Here is a 24387-nt window from a genome sequence, read left to right on the forward strand (position 1 = left end):
ACAACATGTGGTTTGGTTGTTTCTATTTATCTGTGAATAAGGGACCATGTTGCCCTTTCAGCATGAAACCAGTAGCCTTGCCTAAACAAACACTCTCCCTGTTAAGTAAGGCTACTCCAACCATCTGCACTGTGCTTTCTTTATTTCTCCAATCTACTAAAATATGCATTGAGAGGCGGATGGGAATGCAAGATGGAGAAAGATAAATCAAATGATTTTAAGTAACATAAGCAAGAGCACTGCAACATGATCCGCAGTTTATTGTACTGTGCCATGCAGTGCCCTGATAATGAACATTGGGTCATCAGGTCCAGAGGACAGTCGCATGGCTCTTCTGACACCCATCAATATGTTCCCACACGTGGTCTTATGATGTTGATTGCTTTAGTAGACATTACAACCATAGTTTATGATTACAAGGCAGTAAGATAGAAATTAATACCTAAAATGCATAAGTTTGGTGACAAAGAGAATAGACGTTTGGCAGTTTTTTGGACAGTAAATTTGATCCCCCTTATCACATCAAATTCAGTTCTTCAACAAAAAAGCATACCTGTCATCATATCTGACATCTTCTTGTGCTTTCTCTAATATTTGGTATTTTTTGGATAGTGAGGAATGATTCAGTATTTTGGTTTAGTCAAGGAAGGCTGACTTTTTTGTCTAGAGGAATCCCAGAAAATTGTTCCAGAAGTTAGACAGGAACTCTTTACTCTATCCATGTAGTTGGACTTTGTCACATTGTTGGTAAATATCTAACTACTCTAAAAAAGATCATTATTGCTTTAGTCATTTACAGCTGCTCTTCTAGCCTTAGTATTTCAGTCTCTGAGGACAGGAGTGAGACAGGGAAGGCACTACCATGAGCTCTAACTCCTTACTAGTGAGAAACTGGGATATGGGCATCATGCACGAATGTCGGTAGCTGAGGCGCAGAGAGGAGGTTACCGGACTCCAAAAGACCAGAACCACTCATTTGGTCTCACTTCTACAATGCTAACCCAAGAAAGCAGGACAAAAGCATTTAGCGTCAGGGGCTGGAAAATTCATAGAATTAAAAGCAACTTCTACCTGTAGTCTCCTTCATGCTAGAAAAGAAGACTGATCCTCTTTGTTATACATAGGTCTAAATGAAACATGATAGCTTGGATCAACAATAATTTTTTTAAATTACAAACCAGTTTCCTTCCAGAAAGACCTAGAAAATTCCACCAAAGCTAAATAATGTTCATGCCATTAAAACTATGTGTCTATATAAACTCGTTTCAAAAACTTCAGTCAGAAATGTTCTTGGCCAATGTTACTGAAAACAAATATTTTCAAGGACAAACAAGTGTTGAGAGGGCTCTGAGTTGTAATACATGAAGCAATTAAGACCTTATTAATTAGAAGGTAACATTAGACTTTTTTCAGAGTCATCAAAGTTTATGAGAAGTTGAGATCTGCATAATATTTGCATTTGTCCTACTTGTCCATCAGTCACTCACAGCCAGAAGACCATAAGGCAAATAATGCTAAAGGATAGATTACAGGAGCAATTCTGAACGAAATGTCTTGGTGTGTCGGTGGAATTAGAAAGTAGGGTAAATGGTGTTATTTTGTCAAAGTTGAAACTATAACTTTGGGAGGGATGAAAATAACCATAACATCATGACTCCTCAACCCCCCACTTTTCAAGACAGCTGTTGGGAGCCTTCAGCTTCCATCTTTAGAAAGACAAAACATGAACAACTTTCCCATGTGATCTAGGAGGGAAAGTGACTAACCTGACTATGAGTTTAATTCTAGGACATTGGATGGCATAAGATAAAAAATTTTGTATTTTCTTTTGTGATGCTCTTATGTATTTATTATGTTAATAAAATCTTATGGATAAAAATATTATGTTTGGAAATACAGTAAAGCACAATGAAGACTAAAAACTAACCCATAAGCCTAACACTCAGAGATAACCTCTGTTCATATTTTGATGTGATTTATTGATTTGTTCTAAAGAAATGAATTCTAGGGCACAGTTCAGACAATCCTGTTATGGCATTTAGTAAATAACTACAGTTTTCTTTTCTCATTATTGTGGTCTATATTCTTCAGATTTTCCTTCTCATAATGATGATAAACCTGTTAGTACTGAGTGCTATATTTTGCCTGAAATAACTCTGTGGCCCTGGGCAGGGGAGCTGTGCGTTGGGTTACCTGTCTCTCCGATCTTTCAGACCTATCCAATACTCATTCTTGGAGGAGAAACTCACAGCGCAAGAAGCTTCTCAATTGCTGTTTGTTGAGAAGTGCAGCTCGTTAACCTTGCTTTCCTCTTTATGTTCCTTCTCTTCTTGTTCTCACCTACGTTCCTTCCTGTGTTCGTCAATTTCTATTCTTCTCTGTTTCAGCAAAACAATATCAGTCAAGGTAATTGATGATGAGGAGTATGAGAAAAACAAGACCTTCTTCCTTGAGATTGGAGAGCCCCGCCTGGTGGAGATGAGTGAGAAGAAAGGTGGGGGGAGCTGCCAGGGCTGAGCCCAACAGCTTCTGCTGGCCTGTACCACCCCTGGATGCCTGCACTCTTCAGAACGTGACTTACAATACACATATCCCTCCACCTATGTAACAGGGCATAGATCTTACCTGGGGCACTGTGGGCCCAGCCTGTAGCTCCATGAGCCAATTTTGGCTATTCTGCACATTACAGGCTTGAGATATTCATTTTCAATGCAGTCGATCCTCCATTTCTGGGAAAGTCATTGCAGATGCTTGCTATGCCAAAATGAAGCCAACTTTATAATTTCTCTTCCTAATGTGGGGGTGCCTCGTGACTGCTAATTGGAGAAGAAAGAATTTGTGAACGTGATAAATTAACAGAGAAAATGGAATGGGGGCAGCTGAGAGCACCCACAATGCCCTTTTACATACTGCCGGAGGTCCATGTGTTGTCAGCTCTCCCTCCATAACATCACAGTGACATTCAGCTTGGTGAACACCTAGCATGAGCGTGTGACTCCAACCATTCGTTTTGCCTTTGTCTTGTGTTCCCACAGGAAGATCATTACCATTAGAATATTTGACCGTGAGGAATATGAGAAAGAGTGCAGTTTCTCCCTTGTGCTTGAGGAACCAAAATGGATAAGAAGAGGAATGAAAGGTGTGAGAGTATACAAAGACATACCAGCGAGAAATTGTACTCTTCTCTCTCCGTGTCTCCCTACTCTCACACTTAGCTCTCTCCTCTTCCTCGGCTTCCAAGTACTATACTTCATTTCCTTTGAAGCTTTAGCAATTTCATTTCCCTTCCCTGATTCACAAGTGCACCAAGTAATGCCCATTTTCTTCAGGAAACACCAACTAACCTTGATTGAAACCAGATCTAATAAATGCTTGGAAGAGATTTCCGTAACTCAGAAGAGATGATATAAAAGAATGATTTATGTGTTTAGTTTTTCACTATTCAGGGATCCTTCTAAAATTTGGTTCTAACTATTAAATCTGCCCTTAAATGTTAATAATAAAGACTACATAAAACCTCATAGTAGTGGTAGCTGAGTCTAATGGCAACTAATAGGAAATGTCAAAAGAATTCAATAATTAGGCTTCTTCAGAGAACCCAGTTCTCAAAGAAAATGTTTTTAAGAACAAAGATTCTTAAAGGGTAGTGGTATCAATATTTTAGTGTGCATTTGGGCATAATATTTTTCATATCATCAAATATGACATTCAAAAAGGACCCTGTATATGAAACTATAGTCATATCAGTTTTCTTTAGTAGGAAGGACATGGTCCTTCTGTAAGAATTTAGCCCTTGGTTAAGGCCTATCCAGCCTTATGCTCCAAAATCCTCTTTTTCTTATAGAAATGACAAATTTCTAACAGGTGTAGTAAAAAGAAAAAATAAACAGCTATATCCTTATAACTAGATTTTTTTGGTTGATTTGCACTTATATTTCTAGAAAATATTTGAACAAAGAAGAGAATTTCTTTGCTCTCTTTAATTTTGTATCTATTCTATGTGGTCTATATTTGATAAGAGCAGTAATTTTATATCAGCTTTAATTTTTTATTCTGAATTATGACAAGAGCTACCTATAATTACCCTTTATTAGTGGCCATTTTAAAAAGAATCCTGTTCATTTCATTATATATGTAAAATGAGCATATGACATATTAATAGCTCTTATTAATTGCATACAAAGAATTGATGATAGCAGATGATTAGATGGACCACCTTGCAAGAAATGTCCCTATGTAAGGAGAAAAAAAATCAAATATATAGGACTAATTCCTATACAGATCCAACATTTGGGGGAATTTAATCCCACATTTGTAAGAATTCAATGACCTCAGAGTCCATCAGGAAAAAAAAAGTGTATATTCATGACTTAATCATGTTCAAAATGGTAACAGGAGCCTTTTGAATGGTGGAGAAAAGAGCTTGGGATCCATTTTAATATGGCCTATATAATACGCTCCATAGGCAATAGGCAGGAGGAAAAGACACTTTAGAAAACTATGCTGATTTCTTACAAAGATGGGATTAAAAATGCCTCGTTAACATACAGGAAAAGTTACTTATTTCTAAATGAATTCCTCCAAAGACCTCCAAAGAATGGTCTTTTTTCTAAAGGAAGAGCATTTGGCTATAGCTCTTTCACTTGTCTTTTTAATAACATATGCCCTCATGTAAAAGCAAATTAAAATTTCCTGATAACACTACCCAGTTTCACACCAGGCAAGTGGATTCTTGTCACTCTAAATAAAATTACTGACTTGTTGTAGAAAGTATCTTCTAGCACCACTACCATTAAAGGGGGCCTGAAAAGTTAATTGTAACATTCCCAGCTACACCTCTGGAAGTAATTTATTTACATGATACATTCAGCCAGGTAGCTTTCACCAAAATGAAGTGCTACAGTACAGTCTGTGTTTAAAGTTCATAACCTGATATTATGTATGCCCTCCTCCTTGCCTTGTCAGTTTCCATGGACTTATGGGTCCACAAGAAGCATTCTGGTTGCCCAGTTATAATGCAAAAGTCATAGATAAGAACACACGAATAAAACGCTAATTCCTGGGACTCAAGTTTTCAGGATTTAAAGAACATAAGCATTCTTTGGTGCCCAAAATATCACACAGATAGAACCTCCAAAGAGAGAACTTTACCTTGAGCCAAAATGTCCTTGCAGGCAGGGAGGCCAAAATGAAATTTCCTAAGATGTTTTATCTACTTTCATTGAATGAAAGGTACACTACCTGAGATCCTAGATGATTTAAGACTTCCATATGTTGAATTAACTAACTCCTAGGTAATATTTAATGAAAAGACTCCCTCAAATAAAGTTGAGGATTAACTAGGCAAAATGTTTCTACTGTATTTGGTAAACTATATATATATATATACACTATACGTAAACATATATAGTAGAAATGTTTTATTAAATGTCAAGAAACAATATATAGGGGCCGGCCCGGTGGCTCAGGCGCTCCATGCTCCTAACTCCGAAGGTTGCCGGTTTGATTCCCACATGGGCCAGTAGACTCTCAACCACAAGGTTGCCAGTTCAATTCCTTGAGTCCCACAAGGGATGGTGGGCTGCGCCCCCTGCAACTATGAACGGCAACTGGACTTGGAGCTGAGCTGCACCCTCCACAACTAAGACTGAAAGGACAACAACTTGACTTGGAAAAAAAGTCCTGGAAGTACACACTGTTCCCCAATAAAGTCCTGTTCCCCTTCCCCAGTAAAATCTTTAAAAAAAAAAAAAAAAAGAAAGAAAGAAAGAAAGAAACAATATATAGAGTGAAATATATACCTATATAATCAATCACACACATTTGCAGAAATTAGTGTTGGGATTGTTTATTTGGAAATATTCCAATGCCACATTCCTTGGGGTGCACCAATATTTTAGCAGTGGCTCCCTACCACTGCAATTAGATCTGCCTGGATTTCTTTCTGCTGATATTCCTCTTACTTTCATTATTCATCTGGTCTCTTATTCTGTGTTTGTCTTTGTCTGTTTCCTTCACAGCCCTGTTATTGAATGAGCTTGGTAAGCATTTCATTTCTTGCATTTCCTTTCCATTTTTCTAGGTTATTTTGCATTTCTGTCAAGTAGCTTTCTGACTTTTATTTCTATTGATTTACTAGCAAGATTGTTGTTTAGGATCATTGGCCGCATTTTTGTTAAGGTCACATAATTTATATTCTATTTTTAGTTTAGTATAACTTTTTTAAAAATCAGTGATTTCTTACATATGCACAAAATTAAATCTGTGCATTAAATCCCATAATCTTAAAAAGAATGATCAGTGATTAAGCCATGAATGGATGTTTTCATATTTTTCTTAATTATAAATATAATTTGGCAAGTTTTTATATCTTGGATGGATTGTCAGGAAGTCTGATGTCACTGATATTTGTTATTTAGAGTGTGAATTAAATAAATTGTAACATTTCTTTTTTTTTTTTTTAGGTGGCTTCACAATAACAGGTATGAAATTTTAAAGTCTAATGACATCAAATATTATTTTTTACTCTCTGTTCTCACCATATATTGTATACATTTTTTTAAAAATCATTTTTCATTTTTATTTGTTTTTAATGAAGGAAACTACTTCTGTGGTAAGACGATTTTTTTTTAATGTTCCTCATTTCCCCCCCAAATACCCTTAAAAAATCAAACCAAAACCACATCTTATATAACCTATATTAACATTTAGGTGTGGCACTTGGTGTGCTCTTACTGATGTTACACATTTCACATTTTACACATTAACATTGTGTGTGTTGTGTTTATTTATAAGCAAATTTGTGTGGAAAACCCGTCATTGTTTGCATTTTACACCGGTCAATTTACAGATGTTTACTAGCACTGGTGATGTGCAGTGTACCCTGCAAGATGTTCCCAAAAGTACCAGAATAAATAAGACAAGTGCTGACCTCAAGGAAAAATAGGAGTTAACCTCCATGACCTCCATGACACAAGCTCAGGACCCCAATAAAAACTAACACCCTGTTGGGGGAGGACAGAGCAGTCCCTTTCCATAATCCCACATCAATGTGAACGAATCCCTCTTTGGGGACTTAAATTATAACATTATTAATATTTATAAATTAACTAGTAACATTTCCACCACAATATGCTCTATCTAAACTCAAAAAGGCCAGTCAAAAAGTGTAACGCCCTTAAATTCAGAAGGGTACCCAGCCTATGTTGATTGCATTGTTTAGCATGACTCTAAAGCTATTTTCTTGTGTACAGAAGGAAGGTATTTCTTTACATCACCTTCCCTTTTGACCCTAAATATTTTCTCACCCTTTTATAATTATAATTGTTTATGCAGATTTAGAAGGGAGATAAATATCAAACATCTGATATATTGTTCAGATAGCAATATGCTAATTATTTTTCTCTGAAATCAGATAGCTTAACAAAAAAAATTTCGATAGGAAATGTTTCCAAAAATTGTAATTTTGAAAAAGCTCTGGTGGGAGTTGAGGTTAACTTAAACCACTGTTCGTGTAAACTCAAGATCAAGTCATGTCAACATGATTCTGTCCAAAGTGGACCTTTCTGAATATGAGCAATTTCACGCTGGCTATGGCTCTCCACTGCCTCTCTCCAGACACGGCATTAATGACAAAATGATTCATAGACTCTCAGAGAGAAATTGTAAAGGATAAAAATTGTACACAGGTCAAGTCCTGGTGATGATTTCTTAAATCTGATTCATCTGAAGCTCTCCCAGGTCAAGCCTTCCCAATTTTGCATTGCCATAGATGCTGTTTTTGAATCCAAATGTAGGAATTTACATTTATCTTTAAGACTTTTATCTTCTTTTTTCTCACACCATCAGTTTAACTCATTAAAATCTTCTTGGAAATATTCTGACTCTGTCACCTAATAAGTTACTTATCCTTGTGAGATTTGAGGGAGGTAGAAATTTGGCAAGTCAGCCTTCATGGCTTTCCTGATGCAATATTTTTTAAGTCAACCATCGTAGAAATAGTGTAGTATCTAGCAGCGCCTTCAGCTCTACGCAGCCTGATAATGAGACCTTAACTAAAAATCTTTGGCTATTCTTTTAACAAGAATGCCTTGTTAAGATGCATTGGTATGTTTTGATATCTTCCTACTTTCTTTATCATTCAATATGTCAGGATTTTGCTTTTAGGGCCTTCCTTCCATATCTCTTGAAGCGTCTTCTCTTTAGAGTCTAGGTAGTTTTCTTTTCTAAGAAATTATCCACATCAAGTTCTAGATATCTGTCCAGTAATGTCCAACATGTCCTGCCTTGGACACATCTTGCATCCAGGAGGACAGAATCACTTCTTTTAAAATTTTCTATCATTTCATGGACTTCATTAAGTTCTTTCTCATGGCTGAAACTTTCACCTGAAATTGCAGTTTTTCCATTGTCACTACTTTTTCTTAAGACTTGAAATTGATGCAGTTCGAACAAGAGAATATTCCAGAACTCTCAGGGAATCTGTACATTGGCCTGTTTCTCTCACTTTACATGGCCCGTCTTCTAAATTAGACCAGATGCCTGGGATCCACTCTCTATAGATCCCCCTGGGCAAAGTTCTAGAATTTAGATCTATACAGGGAAAAGAGGCTATAAGTCCCAAAGAGCTTTTCTTTGAAGTCAGTTTAAGGCTTTGAAGTGAAAGCTTTGAGATGCAGGAGTGGTATAGAGTAATGAATCTGTCTAGCCTTCAAACTTTGCCCGTAAAAGTCATTCGGTCCACAGCCCAGTACCTATAGTTGAGAGGTCTCATTAGTAGTGGACATGAAGTGCTGGAGGTACTTTTGGAATTTGTAAAGCATCACCTATTGATTCTAGAGCTTTCCTCATTGAAAGGCTCTTATTGAGACCTATGATCTCATCCCCTTGACCATCCAGGCACCTAGTATGATAACCCCCTACACATTATAGTTCATTAACGTTTGTGGAACATTTCTTATTTGTTATATTATTAAATCCTCAACATTATGGGGTAAAATTTTATTATTCTCACTTATAGGAGAGGAAATGAAGGTTCAAAGACATTAATCAGTCTACCCCAAGTCACCCATCCAGGACTCAGAGCATGGCCCTCTGACTTTAAGTCCAAAGCCATGTGATGGCTGTTCTAACCCCAGCACTTTTATTTCCTCCCTTCCAACCCCTTCATTCCTACCTGCGTCTTTACCCTTTTTCAATCTAAATCCCCGCTATGTCTCACAAATGCCATTAGTATGAATTTCAGTCAAATGAAAAACAAGGGGGACCCCAAAAGAGGGAAACAACAGCACATTAATTTGAATATTTTTAACAAAACTAAGTATTCTGGCTCAGTTTGGAGAGGAGAGAGGCATGTTTGATTCCAAAAACAGGTAGCTGTATCGTTTGCTAATTAATTAAAAATATAAGTATATAAGTCAATATACCTCTTTAAAAGTTACTCTTCCAATCATATTATACTCATCAAGTAGTAGACTAAATAAGGCACATGGCTTTTTAAAGAAGCTGAACTATGAAAATTCTGACAGTTGAAAACACCTTAATCACTCTACTGTATAGGTTAGAGGAACAAATCCTTTTCAAGTTCAGTTTCATTTTACCATTAAGAAAACGAGTCTCAGAGAAATGTCTTGCCCAAGTTTAGACGGCAAGCCGATGACAGAGTTGGCACCAAGTCCTCCATCTCATGATTCCTAGGTCAGGTATGGGTAGCTCTTGGTAGGAGGCAACAGTAGGTAGATATGGCAGTCCACTGAACCAGGAGTTTAATGAAAACCCAAGGCCGAGGTAATCCAATCAGTTGCCGTGACCATGACCATGGCATACCCCACATAAAGCCTGCCAGTGAATACAACATTCTCCCATTCACACTGCCCAGGAAACAAATAAGCATGTTTCCAGATGTTATGCTACTTGTTCCTCACAGAAAAGTGTGATGTGGACAGAGCAGGTACGACTGTCCCCATTTTGCATGTGGGAAACTGGGGAAATGGCCTGCTTAAGGCTATGTCGTTGGCACCGATAGGAAAACCAGGCTACCTGTCCTCACACCAAGTGCTTTCTGTTGTTTCATGTTGCCTCTGGAAGCAGTGACTTGAAGGACATTTATACTCCATTTCAGACACCTTCAGGAATCTGGCTACAGCCCCGGGCTGCGGTGTGTGTGGTCCATCCATATAACCTAGTTTGGCTTGTAGAACACTTCCCCCATTTACCTGCTCACCTCTGCAACCTACATAGGAGTGACCTATGACCACTCAATTCTCTAACATTGCTTGTCATGTGTGCATCTCAGTGTGATGTTTAGCTTGCTCATTCCACAAAGCTCTGCTAGCGAACCAATGCAATTCATTCTGCTGACTTTCTGCCTGTCCTTTTGCTAGGCCAACCCGTCTTCAGGAAAGTTCATGCTAGAGAACATCCAATTCCCTCTACTGTAATCACCATTGCAGGTACTCATTTCATCATGGTCCTTGAAAACCAGCTTAATTTGAAATTAACTGTCTTGAAGTGTTCTTTAGGTCTTTAGATAGTAAAGTGACACAATTTAACGCCTGTCCACTCTAAGACATCGCTAAATAATGTAGTGGCTTCTCTGTAGCTGGGATTATGATGGATCAATAACAAAACACAACCCATCAGCACAGGACAGGAGGCATGGTAGAGGAAGTAGCATGGACCTCCAGAGAAGATCAATCCCAATGGCCCCTACCTCTCAAGTTTCAATATATTTTAAATTTCTTGCAAATCTTGCTTCTCAAGCTTGGGTTGTTCATTCCAAGTATAATGAAGTTTCTTTGAAAGCAAGCTGTATTTCCTCCCAGAGTCTGACTTTCCTGCCTCCTGACAACATGATGTTAGCCAGATGTGCCCAGAGGATCGCATATCTATGGGGTTTCTCCAGAGGGGCACATTGATTGACAGGGTGACTAGAGGATTCCGCAACTACCCATATCGCCTGTGGGTTTAGTGCTCAGACATCATCCTTTGCACTGCATCTCTGGGTGAGGACCAGGATATTCACTCTTCTGTCATCACCATCACCTATCACTGGCCATGGTAGTAGAAACACTTCTACCTGCCCCAATAGGACTTCCCTCATCCCCACCTCCAACACCCCCTTTCAGTAATCATGATACCCAGCCCTGAGTGCAGAGTTGTTCCAGAATATTCTCCACAGAAATAAAAGTACCAGTCTCCTTAGGCTCCTTTCAGAGAGGCAAGCCAAGTGCTGAAAGTGTCAACAGATCTCTGCTGTCAGGTTTGTCAGCGTAGATCGGAGGGAAGGATTAAAATAACCCTGAGCAAATTGTCCCACCACTAGCCTTGTACCCCCTTTCCAAATTCAACATCGTTTGTTAAAATTAAAAATTGCAATACAATCAAGAATGTCAACAGTAGCTCCTCAGACACAGATCCCCTGTGGGTTGTACTGCTTTCTAATAGGGATTTCCACTCTTGGCCCTTTACCACTCACAGTGATGCTGCTTCAAAATGCAGCCTGAGCCAGAAAGCACCAGCAGCAGCTTTTTCATCATTCTGCTTTACCCAGATCCCACGTACCCATTAGCTTTTGTTACTTGTCATTTGCAAAATCATTTACGCAGGAGAATGGAGGTCCCCTGCTGATGATATTCTCACAGGATTGTTTTGTGTCCTATAAATACTGATTCTAACAGTGGCTATTAATTATGCATTTGATCTTAAAGTTGTGTTGTTCGTTAAGACCATTATATTATGTAACTTATTATCAACCTCTCAGTAAAATATGGTGAGTTTAAAAAGTTATATATGTATATGTATGGACATACAGAGAAACAGAGAGAAAGAGAAAATAATTTTCTCTATCTGAGAAGCAAAACTAAAACCACTACTTGTTATCACTCTGCATAAGTAAAGAAATGAAATTAACTTGACCACAGTAAATTAGCCTGTTTTTGATCCAGCACTCAAAGTGAAAAAAAAAAAAACACATAATAAACGATACCAAAAAAAAATACTGTTAAATTATTTTTCTATTTAATAAATGGTATCTAAACAGAAGACACTTTTGAAAAAAATATGACTGGGCTCTCTTTGCCAGTGTAAAAAATCTGCACCATAAATGCTAATTTATCAGTATTATTGTAGAGCAGTAATAGGATTTCTCCAGCTGCTTTTTCTCAGTCACATATAATTATCTCTTAAATTTTCATGACATTTATTAAGTGAAAATAGCCCTACCCCTTCCATGACACTATGCCTTTGTACTTTGACTTCTCTCTGCCTGGAATGCCCCTCCTTATCCAACCACCTCCTAGCCATCCTACCACCACCTTTATCTAGCAAACTTCTATACATGCTTCTAGGCCAGTTTCAAATATCTCCTCCTTTCTGAAGCCTCCCCTGACTCCCTCCAGCAGAGCAAACTGCTCCCCCTACCATGGTCCCTCATCTCTTACCTTGCTGTACTAGAAGTTGTCCCATCTATATGCCTCGCTTCCCACAAGACCACCAGTTCCTGGAAAAAGGGGGATGGGGTAGGGCTTCAGTGCTGACATATCGTAGGAGTACAATGACATGTGTTAAGTGAACAAATCACCTTTACGTGCAAAGAGCAAATAAGAGGCTTTTCTGACAGTGAGCTGGAGAGTCACACAATGCATAGTTATGGAGTACCTGCTACATTTCATATATTGTAATAGGCTCTGAGGGATATGAGGACAGTTCGAAGACCAATGAGATATTTTCTATCTCAGTAAGTTTACATGCTGGATATTTGTATGTACAGGTAATTTAAAATTTTTTAAATAGTATATTAGAAGAGTCTGTGTAATTTGATTTCATTTACTACCATGTCCATTTATTTAATACCGTGTTCCAAATCATTTCGTTTTGTGAAATGCGGCATTAAACAATGCCCCCATACCACATTTCTTTTGCAACTTCTCTATTTTTTTCCACCTAAATTCCCTTGAATCCCATTAAAAGCAACTTACCATTTATAAGTAAACTACAGAAAAGGGGGCAATACTATTCTCCCCCAATGGCTTTGCCATTCAAAAAAAAAAAATCCAAGTTATAGTAGTGTTTCTGGAAAAATAATTCTTACTTGGTGTAAGTGTTCAAGGCATCCGTGTTCAGCCAAGGTTTTGAACAAAGATCTTAATATAACCTGCTGTTATGAAAACTACGAGTCACATCCTGGGTTCAAGGATCAGAAAGCAGTAGGAATCAAAACATGCCTGATTTGCACGCTGGGTAAATGGCACTTCACATATTTCAGCCCACCCCCCCACCCCGACTACACATGCATAATCTCAAGTACAAATCTTGGGGACACCCATCCAGGACCCTTGGCCTGCTTAGGTCAGAACTTCCCAAACCTACTTTTAAAAAGATTGCCACTTTTACAGCAACAATTAATCTCCTTTGCATCTGCCGACATTCAGCAGTTTCTGGCCAGTCCAAAATCACTTCTTTGTAGTCTCCGTCTCATTTCTTCAGGACCCTCTAATCCCTGGAAACAGGAAAGCTGCTTCTGGAATACCCTTTTAGGAAGACACTGTTGAATGCATACTAAAGGCTACATTCTGCTCTGGCCTTTGGCTGGTTTGGTTAGCAGGCCTCTAGCCCGTCTGCTCCTTGCCCTGGGAACTGACCTAGGAACCAGTTCTCTGCAACATTTGCTAGAGCATCAGATGGAGCCACCACAGCAGGGTCCCTCATCAGAGGGCAGCCCTGTGTCTTTGGAAGGACTGGCAGGCGTGGACTCCTGCAGAAGCTGATGCCTCAATCCAAAAGGCGAGAGGCATGGGCTAGAAGTCTATCCCTCTCTGCTGCCTTCTCAATCAAAAGAGTCCTGCTGCAGGAAGTTTACCTGGAAAGTTCTAGAAGCCAGGACATCAGGACTGAGGTCTTTCTATACCGCTGAGACTACTTCCTTGGAGATGAGGTTTATTCAACTTGACTCTGAGGAGAAGTGGCCTGTCTTGCTCTTGCATCCTGGGCCTGTAGGATAAGGGGACTGAGTTATTACAGGAATAGCATGTATCCTTCACATGTGCATGGCCTTTTCAGCCTGGAATTTCTCCTAATGACCTTCACTCAGAGAGGAGCCAACTGTGAGCTTCCCCTCATTAATGGACTCTCAAGTCCATTAACATTTTCTCAGCCCCCCCTAGCCTCTCCTGGAGTGTGAGCTATGTGGTGGGTCTGGAAATAATCACACTCACATGGTGAGTGGTATTACCTCCCCAACAGCCTCACCCTCACCCTCTTGTTTACTTTAAGATGAACATGGTCAAGGTCTTCCTAACACTTCTAAGCTCTGCACCAGAGAGAGGAAGCCCTGGAACGGGCATTTTACTAAAACTTGGAGTACTTGTTTGGATTCTTAACTTGCAACAGGGGCTCTTGGCAAGTTGAGAGGCTGAGATCGGAATTTCCCTCCCACCATGTCTTTGGCCCTGGGGCATTTTATGTTAACTGTAGAAAGTGGAGAGGAAGAGGCCAGATTCCTCTGTCCCTGGAGTCACTCTAGCTCTTTTCATTGTGTTTCCTTTCGGTCACGTGCTCAAAGAATGTGTGCAAGCAGCCAGATGAGCCATGGTCCCAGAGGACTGCTGGGTGATTCCCTCGACTTAGGCAACGTGCAGTCTTGCTCATGATGTGCCCCTAAAAGGTGCCTTCCCTAATCTGCCCTTTGGCATGTGCTTAGGTTGTGGGACATGTTAGTCACTCGCTGTCACAGTGATATGCTGCCCGACACACCAAGTGTCTATCCTCTCCGGCCTGATGATCTCCCCAAGGGACTTTCATGTAGGTCAGCAGGGCTTCCTTCCTTCTTGGTTTTCTTGTAGCAGGGCCCAGGGATTTCCCAATAAAACTGAGCACGTTCCTCACTTTCTTGCCCATCCCTTCCACAGAAGAATGTGATGACAAGCAGCCCCTGACCAGCAAAGAGGAGGAGGAGAGGCGCATTGCAGAAATGGGGCGCCCTATCCTGGGAGAGCACACCAAGCTGGAAGTGATCATTGAAGAATCCTATGAATTCAAGGTATGTTTACCAACACCACCCGTCATGGAGACCAGGGCCATCCTGGGACCATGACTGTCGTAGTGTTGGCCTGGCCTGTCAGATCCATCTGTAAAGAGAGGCAGATGTAATTTCTGGAACTGGCTTATTCATTGTGAGGCCTTCTGAGCAGAATTGGAATTAGAGTTATTAATAATCGAGAACCCAGAAGTCCTATAAACCAAACAGTGTCAGAGCCAGGGCTCAGTGGGTGGCATGGGTCACTGCATAGGGTCAGAGGTGCCCCAAAGGGAGAACTTTGTCTAAGGAGACCGCAAGGAAGAAGCAAAGGTGGGTTCCAAGAGACACGTTATGTGTAGGAGAAACTAAGCTCTATTTGAAGAAGCTAATAAATCTATTAGAAGCAAAGCATCCACACTGAAATTTAGGTGGCTTTTGTTGGGTGCTAAAAATCAGGAGGCTTTTGTTTTGGAGGGGAGGTGCTAAGCTCTCCCTATGGAACATCCTATTGACAAGCTCTCATTCATATTTAGTCATCCTCGTAGGATCCCAGGACGTTGTAGCACACTCAGTATACTGAGGGTATAGTGCCTATAACCAGAGTTTATAATGGAACTCATCAAACTGGATTCTCAGTTCTCTATATAGTGGAAGTTATTTTGGAAAAGTTAAACAAATGGGCCTGGGGGTGAGCTTAGGACTTTGAGGTGCAATTTCCTATCCACTCTTAGATGCTCTCTCTGATCCTTACTCCACCTCCTGCCCCATCTCACTCACATGGCTCTAACATCTGAGAAGACCTCAGCAGAGCCAGATCTTAGTCCTGTGGTGGGACATGCAAAGGAGCCTCCTTTCTCTGGCTTTCCAGAACTGCCAACCCAGAGCACAGCACTATTTTCCCCACTTATGTTCCAAAAGCAGACTCTGCTCCTGTCTGGAAAACCAAAATTAGGATTCCAAAAGGGAGAATCAGGCCACCAACATAGAAGCCTCAGTATTTTATCTGGATTTTTCATCATAGTGGCCTCTTTTCCTTTAGCTGGGCCCCTTAATTATTTGTTTAATTTAGTTCCCAAATTGAGGTGGCTGATATGAGACAGGTGGAGAGAGAAATGTCTTTGCAATTAAAGTAGAATTTTTAAAAGATAAAAATGCAATTAAACTTTTCCCTTCAGGCAACTGAAAATCGGTTAACTCTTCCTTTCACTCGTTCCCATAGAAAGAGTGAGCAGGGCTCAACAGCCAGATCCGTGCTTTCTAGGCAGACCCTGACGCTCCCAGCCCACCCGCTGTTTGATCTGGCTTTCTGCGTACACATGACTAGTACACACACAAGCTCCCTGTAATTCCAGAGGTACAGATACCTCAGACTGCCCATTTCTATGGACCAGTCTGTCCAGATGTATCCAACCTCACTCTTCCTCTTGCACCTTTTCATCTGGAATCAGAGGGCCTGTGCCACTTGTTGCAGCAGAGAGATTTGATGGCTTGGTATTTCTGTACACACGTGCCCCCCACCCCTCCAAGGTCACTCATCGGGAACTATGTGTTCTCTCCCTTATGGGACAATCCTTCCTTGCCCTGGTGACTAGGAAGAGCAATCCCAGTAACTTCCTGTAGGAAGCACTGGGTTGAGTATGACAGCACACCGTTTTCCAGGCACCAAGGCTTTCTTGAGTCCAACACCTCTCTGGTAATCACTCCAATCATCTGAGTGTTTGAAAGTCCCCCAAGTGTCTTTACATACGTTTATTCGGGGTACTTATCTTCCTAAAATAGTTTCCATAGACTATTTCCCCTCATCTCCTCAAAGTTCAGCGGTACAATTACTGTCATCACTAAAGGGCACTGTGGGGGCATTTTTCTGAAGCGTTCTCAAGTATCAATGTTGATATTATATTATTCTTTCAAGAAATTTGTTTTTCTAGATGATGGCTATTTTGAAGAGTTTGTTCAAGGTTCTTGGAATTGCATTCAAGATCCAAATCTGGGTGACACCTCACTATGTCCCACTCTGCTTTGCCAACTGGGTTCTTGTTTCCTTGTGACTAAGGGCTTGGCTTTCCTAAAACCCATTGCTGAGCAAGTCTAGGGCCGTAAAGAGTTGTTCACTGGCATATAGGAAACCTACATGTAAATATAGATGGCAACCTCCAAGTTTAAGTGTCTGAACTTCAAATTCATCTTACTCACTCCCCCTCCTCCCATAGGCCAAGAGACAACACATATGCAAATTAAGTCCTAGGAAGAACCCAAGCTATCCCATAGTCCCCCAGGGTTAACATAAACTAAAGTTTACAATCTACCCTGGGTTTTACATTTTAAATTCAGTTTATCTTAAAACTTTGTTCTTTGGCAATATTTCTTGAGTCAAGTCTGCATTTAACTGTTAGACCAGTTTATCTGTTCAATTGTTTATCTCCTGGTGATAAACATGGGATTCTCTGCCTTGGCTTCAGAACAAAGAGGTTTCCTTTGGAAAGACCTGCCCCAAGTTTCCATTACATTTCAGAAAACTCAGGGTCATTTCTTGTTACAGTCTACACAGAACTTTGAATCGACATCAACCAAGACACTCAGAGTACTGGATGAAACATGGCTGAGTCGAGAGAGAAAAGGCAGATGCTTGTCATGTGCTTCAATTTATGGTGGCCAAGAGCAGTGATGGTCGCCGCTATTATCAGGGGCACTAGCAGTTTTAGACACAAGGCTAGAGGCTGAAAGGTCACCACCTTCAGGACAAACAAGCTGGTAAACAATGATGTTGGAAAACCAGAGTGGACGAGTAGGAGATGGGCCCTTTCATGCTACATCTCAGTGTTTCAAATTAGTTGAAATGACTCTCGTTTAACTAACATACTTGACATTCTGGTTTAGCTTTAGCCATTGCTACAGGCCCCTCAGATTGCACTGTTCTTTTTACCTCCAGTTAGCTGATGACATGCCCTCTCAAACCGTAGTCAATTCAGGTACGCTGCCTTAAATATGTACAGAGTTTGACCTAACACAAATAACATGGGTTTTCTGCCTCTTTGCAATGAGTGGGAATGCGAGGATACTCTGACAGTAAGTGCAGATGTTTGGTAGACTAGTTAATGCGGTCTTTCCTCTGGGAAGAGCAGGAACCCTTCTCCCTTAGTTGCTATGATTTGTGGTAGTGCTTTGGGTGCATCTGCTTCCTTAGTTTTCTTGTGAACACTTGGCTGCTCCTGTTGTTGTATTAACTGACAATTAGAAAGCTAGAGTGCTAATTGTACAAAACCAAGCACTTACAAAAGGTCGAAAGAAAAATAAGAGGTTCACTGTTCGTAAAGCAGGGGGAAATTCAGTGCAAGGTAAATTGCAATGTGCTCTAAACCATACGAATTGACCTTTTCTTGTCTTGTTTTTTTGTTTGTCTGTTTACAACAGGAATAGGGTTGAGAGTGAATTCTCTACTAGCTGCCAGGCTGACAAAAGCAGTAGCCAAAGAAAAGTCCCTTTATGATCATGCAGCTGCAATCTTGAGCCTCTGCTATCTGGCTGTGTTACGTTGATATACACAAGTACAATATCAGTTTTTAGTTTCTTAGTCTGTCTTCCACTTCTGGTTATTCACAGATACGTAATGCTGAGCAGGGCATATGTTAATTCAGTTGCAGACAGCACACTAGAGATGAAGCCAGTAGAGAAGCAAGTTCATAAAGCATTCAGGGGAAGGGACGGGCTTTTGCAACATCTGCTATTCTAAATACTGAGGCCCTTCTTCATTGGCCATTAGGCAGTGAAGGAGGCTTGTATTTGCTACGAAGAAGTTTCCATTTCAGTATGTTTCCAAGTAAGGACGGTGCCTGTTTGCATAATCATGGCAGTGTTTGATGTCAATACTGGCGTTCTGAGCCTAACATCTGCTACCCTTTATATAACTCTGGGGTTTCAAAATCAACAAAGTCTTAGATTTTCCGAGGCCTTAACTAACCCAGCAGTCACTATCTTATCCTTTTCAACCTTTCTAGAGTACCGTGGACAAACTTATTAAGAAGACAAACCTAGCCCTCGTGGTTGGGACGAACAGCTGGAGAGAGCAGTTTATTGAAGCTATTACTGTCAGTGCTGGTGAGTGCCTTTCTCTGCATGTTATTAATTATGATGGCCTGAGCTGAGCTTACTTCTACTGTGACCACTTGGTCTATGTCCAAGCCTAAGAAAGTCCATGACAAAAATTAAAAGAGAAATAAATGTATCTGTAGCATCTATGCACATTTTGGAGGCTAATGTAGACTTTCGGGATGAAGTAAATGTCCTCAAACATGACATTCCTCTCCATCTACATTGCGTCTTTCTCTCTGGAAATAGACAAAATAAATATAAAGTGTTTTGTGTGTCTATCTAACGAGTAGCCAATCCCAAGGCTTTGTCTGGAGAATTCCCTGAAAGCTGCAGTGGCCAAGTGAAGGTCCCACAGGACACAGCAAAATCATAGATGGGACAGGATGACATTAAGACACTTCACCACTACCATCTATGTCGTTTTACACTTCCTTCAACAACATCTAATGAAGAAGTGTCTGCACTGGCTCGAGAAGTGGAAATAGAATCACATTCTATTTCTTCTTGTACAAGCAAAGTGCAGAATTTTATTTAGGAAAATCCTACAAAATGAAGTGTTTTTCAACCTCAACGAGCCAGAGAGCTGAAGGAATTAAATATAGAAAGAATTTCCTGCATTGTTAAACCTTGTCCACTGTCTCTGTGATTGTGTAAAGAGAGGAAAGTCCTTCTCACAGAGTCATGAAAGCAACATTGGAGTGGGATTTTTTTTTTCTAGTTCTTATGCACCATTGCCACTGGTTTTTTTCTCTTTAAAGATCCCCACAGGCTCATCTTCTACTGCTGCAGCTAATGAACAAAGCTAGAGTTTTCTAAATAGTGATTCCCAAACTGTAAAATATGGAAACAGCGTCACTAACAGTTGGGCCATGACTTCTAACACAACCCACTCGTTCCAATCTGCCACACAATAATTTGACAGGTCTCCCAAGTGTTGTGGGAACAGAGGGTGGGAAAAATTTTTGTGCCTGTTTATTATCAGTGCTCTTTGTAATCACACTTTGACTGCTTACAGTTGAGGATACATTGGAAATTTATGAATATTAAATGATGAGTACTTGCTTAGGAGAGTAGATTTGGATTTAATGTAAATTCTAATGGGGGAGGGGGAAATGTTTGGGCTGCTATAACAAAATACCATTGACTGGGTGGATTATAAACAAAAGATATTTATTTCTAACAGTTCTAGAGGCTAGGAAGTCCAAGATCAAGGCACCAATAGATTTATGGCTGGAGAGAGCCTTCTTCCTGGTCCATAAACAACTGTTTTCTCCACGGAGGAAGGGGGATGGAGCTCTCCAGAGTCTCCAAGGGCATGAATCCCATTCATGAGGACTGTGTCCTCATGACCTAATCATCTTCCATAGACTTCATCTCCAAATACCATCTTGTTGGGGGCAAGGTTTCAACACATGAATTTGGGAGAGACACAAACATTCAGTCTGTAGCACTCCTTCATTATGGCTATGTTTTCTATAAATCGAAGATTAGTATCTGAGGCATGAACTATATTCCCTCTTCACAGAAAGGAAAACTAAAAGGACAAAGATGACTTGAATAATAAACTCCTGATGTGGCCAGTGGTAGAAGAAAAATAACCAAATTGTTTTACGGGCTTTGACATACAAAAATTGAAACATTAAAAGCAATATAAGCCTTAATGAACCATTCCTAATAGTTTCTAGGTTTCCTTTGGCAGCATTTCTATATAAGCATTTCTATAATGATCACGTGTTGGACATCATTCATTCATTTTTCTATATGTCAGTCATTGTTCTTGGTGTGAGGGACAGGACAGTGAATGAAACAGACAAATACTCCTTTCTGAGTGGAGCTTACATTGTAATGGAGGAGACAGCAAATAAGTAAAATAAAGTATATGTATGATGGTGAGCTTCTCGTGGAGAACAACAAAGCTATGGAGAGAGACAGGAATTATTGTAGGAGCTGCATTGGATGGTGGCCAAGAAGATAACATCAATCGGTGCATCAATGTTGAATTTGCTTTCCTAGCAGTGGAGTGGTTTTGTGTTGGTTCGTCCCCACATTTTTGTTACTCTCAGGGACCAGGGTAATCATTTTATGACCTGTCTGTGGCACCGGAAAAGGGTAGTTTTAAACAGTGAGAGATATTATGTCACTGACAAGGACAAAGTTGTGTATTTGATCCTGGTCAGAGCAGGTATACAGAGACACAGCTAGAAAGATGCGAAGACTTCCTTACTTTAATGGGGAACATTTTGGTTTGCAAACGTTTTCATAAATTATGTTGAATTAAATCCTCTCAGAGTCCCACGAGGTGGCTGCGAAGATTAGGCTTACCTTCTAGAGGAAGACGCTCAGCCTCAGTGAGGCTGTATGGCTTTGCAGTGCAGCTCAGAGCCCTGATCCACCGAATACTAGTCAGATGTCTCGTCCACTGCGCTTGAGAGAGAGAGGAATTTCAAAGTGAGAAAGTTGCTCCCCACTTCTGTCTCCTTGCTGTGACACCAGTCTTGTCACTTCTGCTGGCGCTATGGTTTTAACACTCTCATGATGGGCCTAACTCCTGCCCAAATCCTTTGAAGGACTGTTAATGAATGAAATGCAAAACCTCTCAAGTATTCTTATTTGTCATGCAATATATTGTGCCTTACGTTTCTAAAGCACCGATGGGGAATAAGACAAAATTGGTTTTAGAAAGTTGCAGCCTGCATGTAAATCGACCTTATTTACAATTTTCAGACCAAATATCAGAAAAGCAAACCCATATTTTACAAGCACCAAATTACATAGAGGGCAGTTAGAAAGCTCAATGTTTGTTGTTAGGATTAAATTTAAGCGTCTAAAGAATGTTAATTTTCTTAGGTTGTTAAACGACCAATAAAATTTGTAAAGCAGCCTTTATTGAAAACACTTTGATTGGATTTTAAGATTTCAGGACTAAATAGTTGTGAATCAGAAAGGTTTGCCTTATTAAAAATATTAAATCGCTTTTAAATGACTCTACTGAGAGGTTTTTCTCCTGTGCAATTTTCTGTGCAAAATTAAGTCTATATATCTTGCTAAACAAAAATAATAATTTTGTAAGTAGGATTTTGCTTCAATTTCTCTCTGATTATATTTAAACTCATTTCAAGGTAGCCCCCTGGCCGTCTTTTTGTTCCCCTATTTTCCCTGAATTTCATAGCTCAGTAGCTGGGCCTCCTATGGCCATGACGTGGCGGTGAGCCAAGTTATTACAGTTCAACATTTGAAGAGTTAAAGGACTTATGAGACTGCAGAGATTAGGAAGGGATTAAACAGTCACGTGCCAGTGGTTCGCCTTCTGTCATTTCCGAGTGGAATACCAGGAATGGTGGCCTGTGGCAGTACCTGGCTGTCAGGAATTTGCAAGGCCTGTACCATCAGGTGCTTTGAAGAGGTGTCAGCAGATGTTCTTCTAAGTGAAGCTAGCACGCCCTGTAGGTCCATTTTGAATTTCCCCCAATGCCTCCTTCTTTCTAGAGTCTCAGCAGGGGAAAATGGAGGGTTGGCTTTAAGCAATTGTGTACCAGCTGGGATACAAGGGAGAAACAGATGTGTCAAGGACGAGGGCAAACATTAGTTGGGTAAAGAGAACCAAATGGCAAGGCCAGCTGCGCAATCACCAAATGGCTGTTCTTCACAACAGCCTTGGGCCTCACTCGGCAAGGTGACGGAGAGAGAGATTACAAGCCAGGGTTTGAAGGCAGATGTGGGTTTGTGTCTCAGACCTCTAAAAACTCTCTGGGTGACTCTGGGCAGATGACTGACTTCACCTCTAAATCTCAGTTCCTCACCTGTAATGTGGAGACAGCTGCTCCTCACTCATGGAGTTTCTATAAGGATTAAGGCAATACATGTTTTCATGAGGGAGATCTCTACTTTTGGATATCACATTTGCTTGGGAGGCAAATCATACTGAAGATCCTACAATAAAATATCACCAAATTTGGTCAACTCACGTTAATCACTAAAATGGCTAAGTGACTACAAATACTCCTTGTCCATTTTGAGTTGCAGTTTTACACGTACCATTTTACAGATAAGACAGAGAAAGATTCAGAAAAACAATGTAACTTGCTCAAGAAGCAAAGCTGGTACATGACAGTAGAAGGGCACAGACCAGCCCAAGATTCACTCCAGGGTGAAGAGTGTCCTCACGTGCTGTGTCTAAGCCTGGGTACACTCATGCACGCACACACGCACTCCCATGAACACATTTACACACATAAACATGCATGTTTGTGTGCAAATGCACATGAGCACACAGAGACACACATACACAAACACATGTGTGCGCGCACACACACACACACACACACACAGACATGCCCCTTACATGGCATGTACCTACATTCATTTGGATAACTGAGCCACAGCTTGAAATATGAAGGGTTTTTTTTCCCCCTCAATATTTGTCAAGTCTCTTGAAGTCTCGTTCACAGTCCCTTAGAGAGAATGCCAGTCAAGTCCCTAAAGAACACAGGGAAGTGCTTGTTTACTTAGGTGTATCCACAGGCTTCTCCTGCCTAATAATGGGTGACATTCTTTCCAGAAAGTCAACATGCGATCCTCTCTTTTACCTGATCATTTTAAGTATCCAGCACTAAGGACTTTTCTGAAATTCTTTGACTTTTGACACATATTTTGCATATCTGCCATCAGTAGTTACTGGCATTGTCATAATGAAAGAACACCCAAAAGTGGCAAAAAAAAAAAAAAAAAGCCTTTTTATAGTCTTGGTTCTATCTCTTACCAACTGTATAACCTTGACAAAGTAACCTTTCTGAATTTTAGTTTTATCATCAATAGAAGAAGAGGGTTGGACTAGGCAAGTTCTAAGATACCACCCCCTTTTAAAATGTGGGAGCTCTGTCAATGGTCATTAGAGTTCTACAGTATCTCTGATGGCATTGAGCTTCCTGGAACACCTGAGTTTGGCAGTGGGAAAGTATACCTTCCCACCTACCTGGCTTGCTTCAATTAAATATTCAGACAATAACAGCATATAGTACAATCTAGCTTCCTGAAAGGAAAAGGATGAGAGGATAGTCTTCAAAGTGTAGCCTCAAGTGAGATGATAACTTCAAAAGTGCCTATTTTCTTCTTGCTTCATAATTGGAGCCCAGAAATGTCTGTGGAATCCTTTCAACATGAGGTCAAGCTGCTAGATTCGGCTGGCCTGTCCACACTCACCAGGCTTCACAGTACGTTACCATCAGAAACCTGACTTTCGCTAAATAAGATTAGAGGGCATGGTCTCCCGAGCCCACCAAACC

At 40.3% G+C, this 24387-nt stretch overlaps 1 protein-coding gene across 11 annotated transcripts in view; it reads left to right on the forward strand.

Annotated features, from left to right (window-relative positions):
• SLC8A1 (solute carrier family 8 member A1) overlaps positions 1 to 24387 on the forward strand; it is a 363003-nt gene that overhangs the window by 297206 nt on the left and 41410 nt on the right. For 6 of the 11 annotated variants that reach the window (XM_033124683.1, XM_033124681.1, XM_033124682.1 and 3 more), the window contains exons 3-9: positions 2388 to 2494; positions 6021 to 6041; positions 6465 to 6482; positions 6599 to 6613; positions 10383 to 10451; positions 14907 to 15037; positions 19012 to 19111. In XM_033124683.1, coding sequence (XP_032980574.1) covers positions 2388 to 2494; positions 6021 to 6041; positions 6465 to 6482; positions 6599 to 6613; positions 10383 to 10451; positions 14907 to 15037; positions 19012 to 19111 — 461 coding nt within the window. Of the gene's footprint in view, positions 1 to 2387; positions 2495 to 3035; positions 3140 to 6020; positions 6042 to 6464; positions 6483 to 6598; positions 6614 to 10382; positions 10452 to 14906; positions 15038 to 19011; positions 19112 to 24387 lie in introns of all 11 variants that reach the window. The other 5 variants (XM_033124686.1, XM_033124685.1, XM_033124677.1 and 2 more) reach the window with 4 other exon arrangements.

This window comes from Rhinolophus ferrumequinum, chromosome 13 (genome assembly GCF_004115265.2).
Source record: "Rhinolophus ferrumequinum isolate MPI-CBG mRhiFer1 chromosome 13, mRhiFer1_v1.p, whole genome shotgun sequence".
NCBI classification, from domain to species: domain Eukaryota; kingdom Metazoa; phylum Chordata; class Mammalia; order Chiroptera; family Rhinolophidae; genus Rhinolophus; species Rhinolophus ferrumequinum.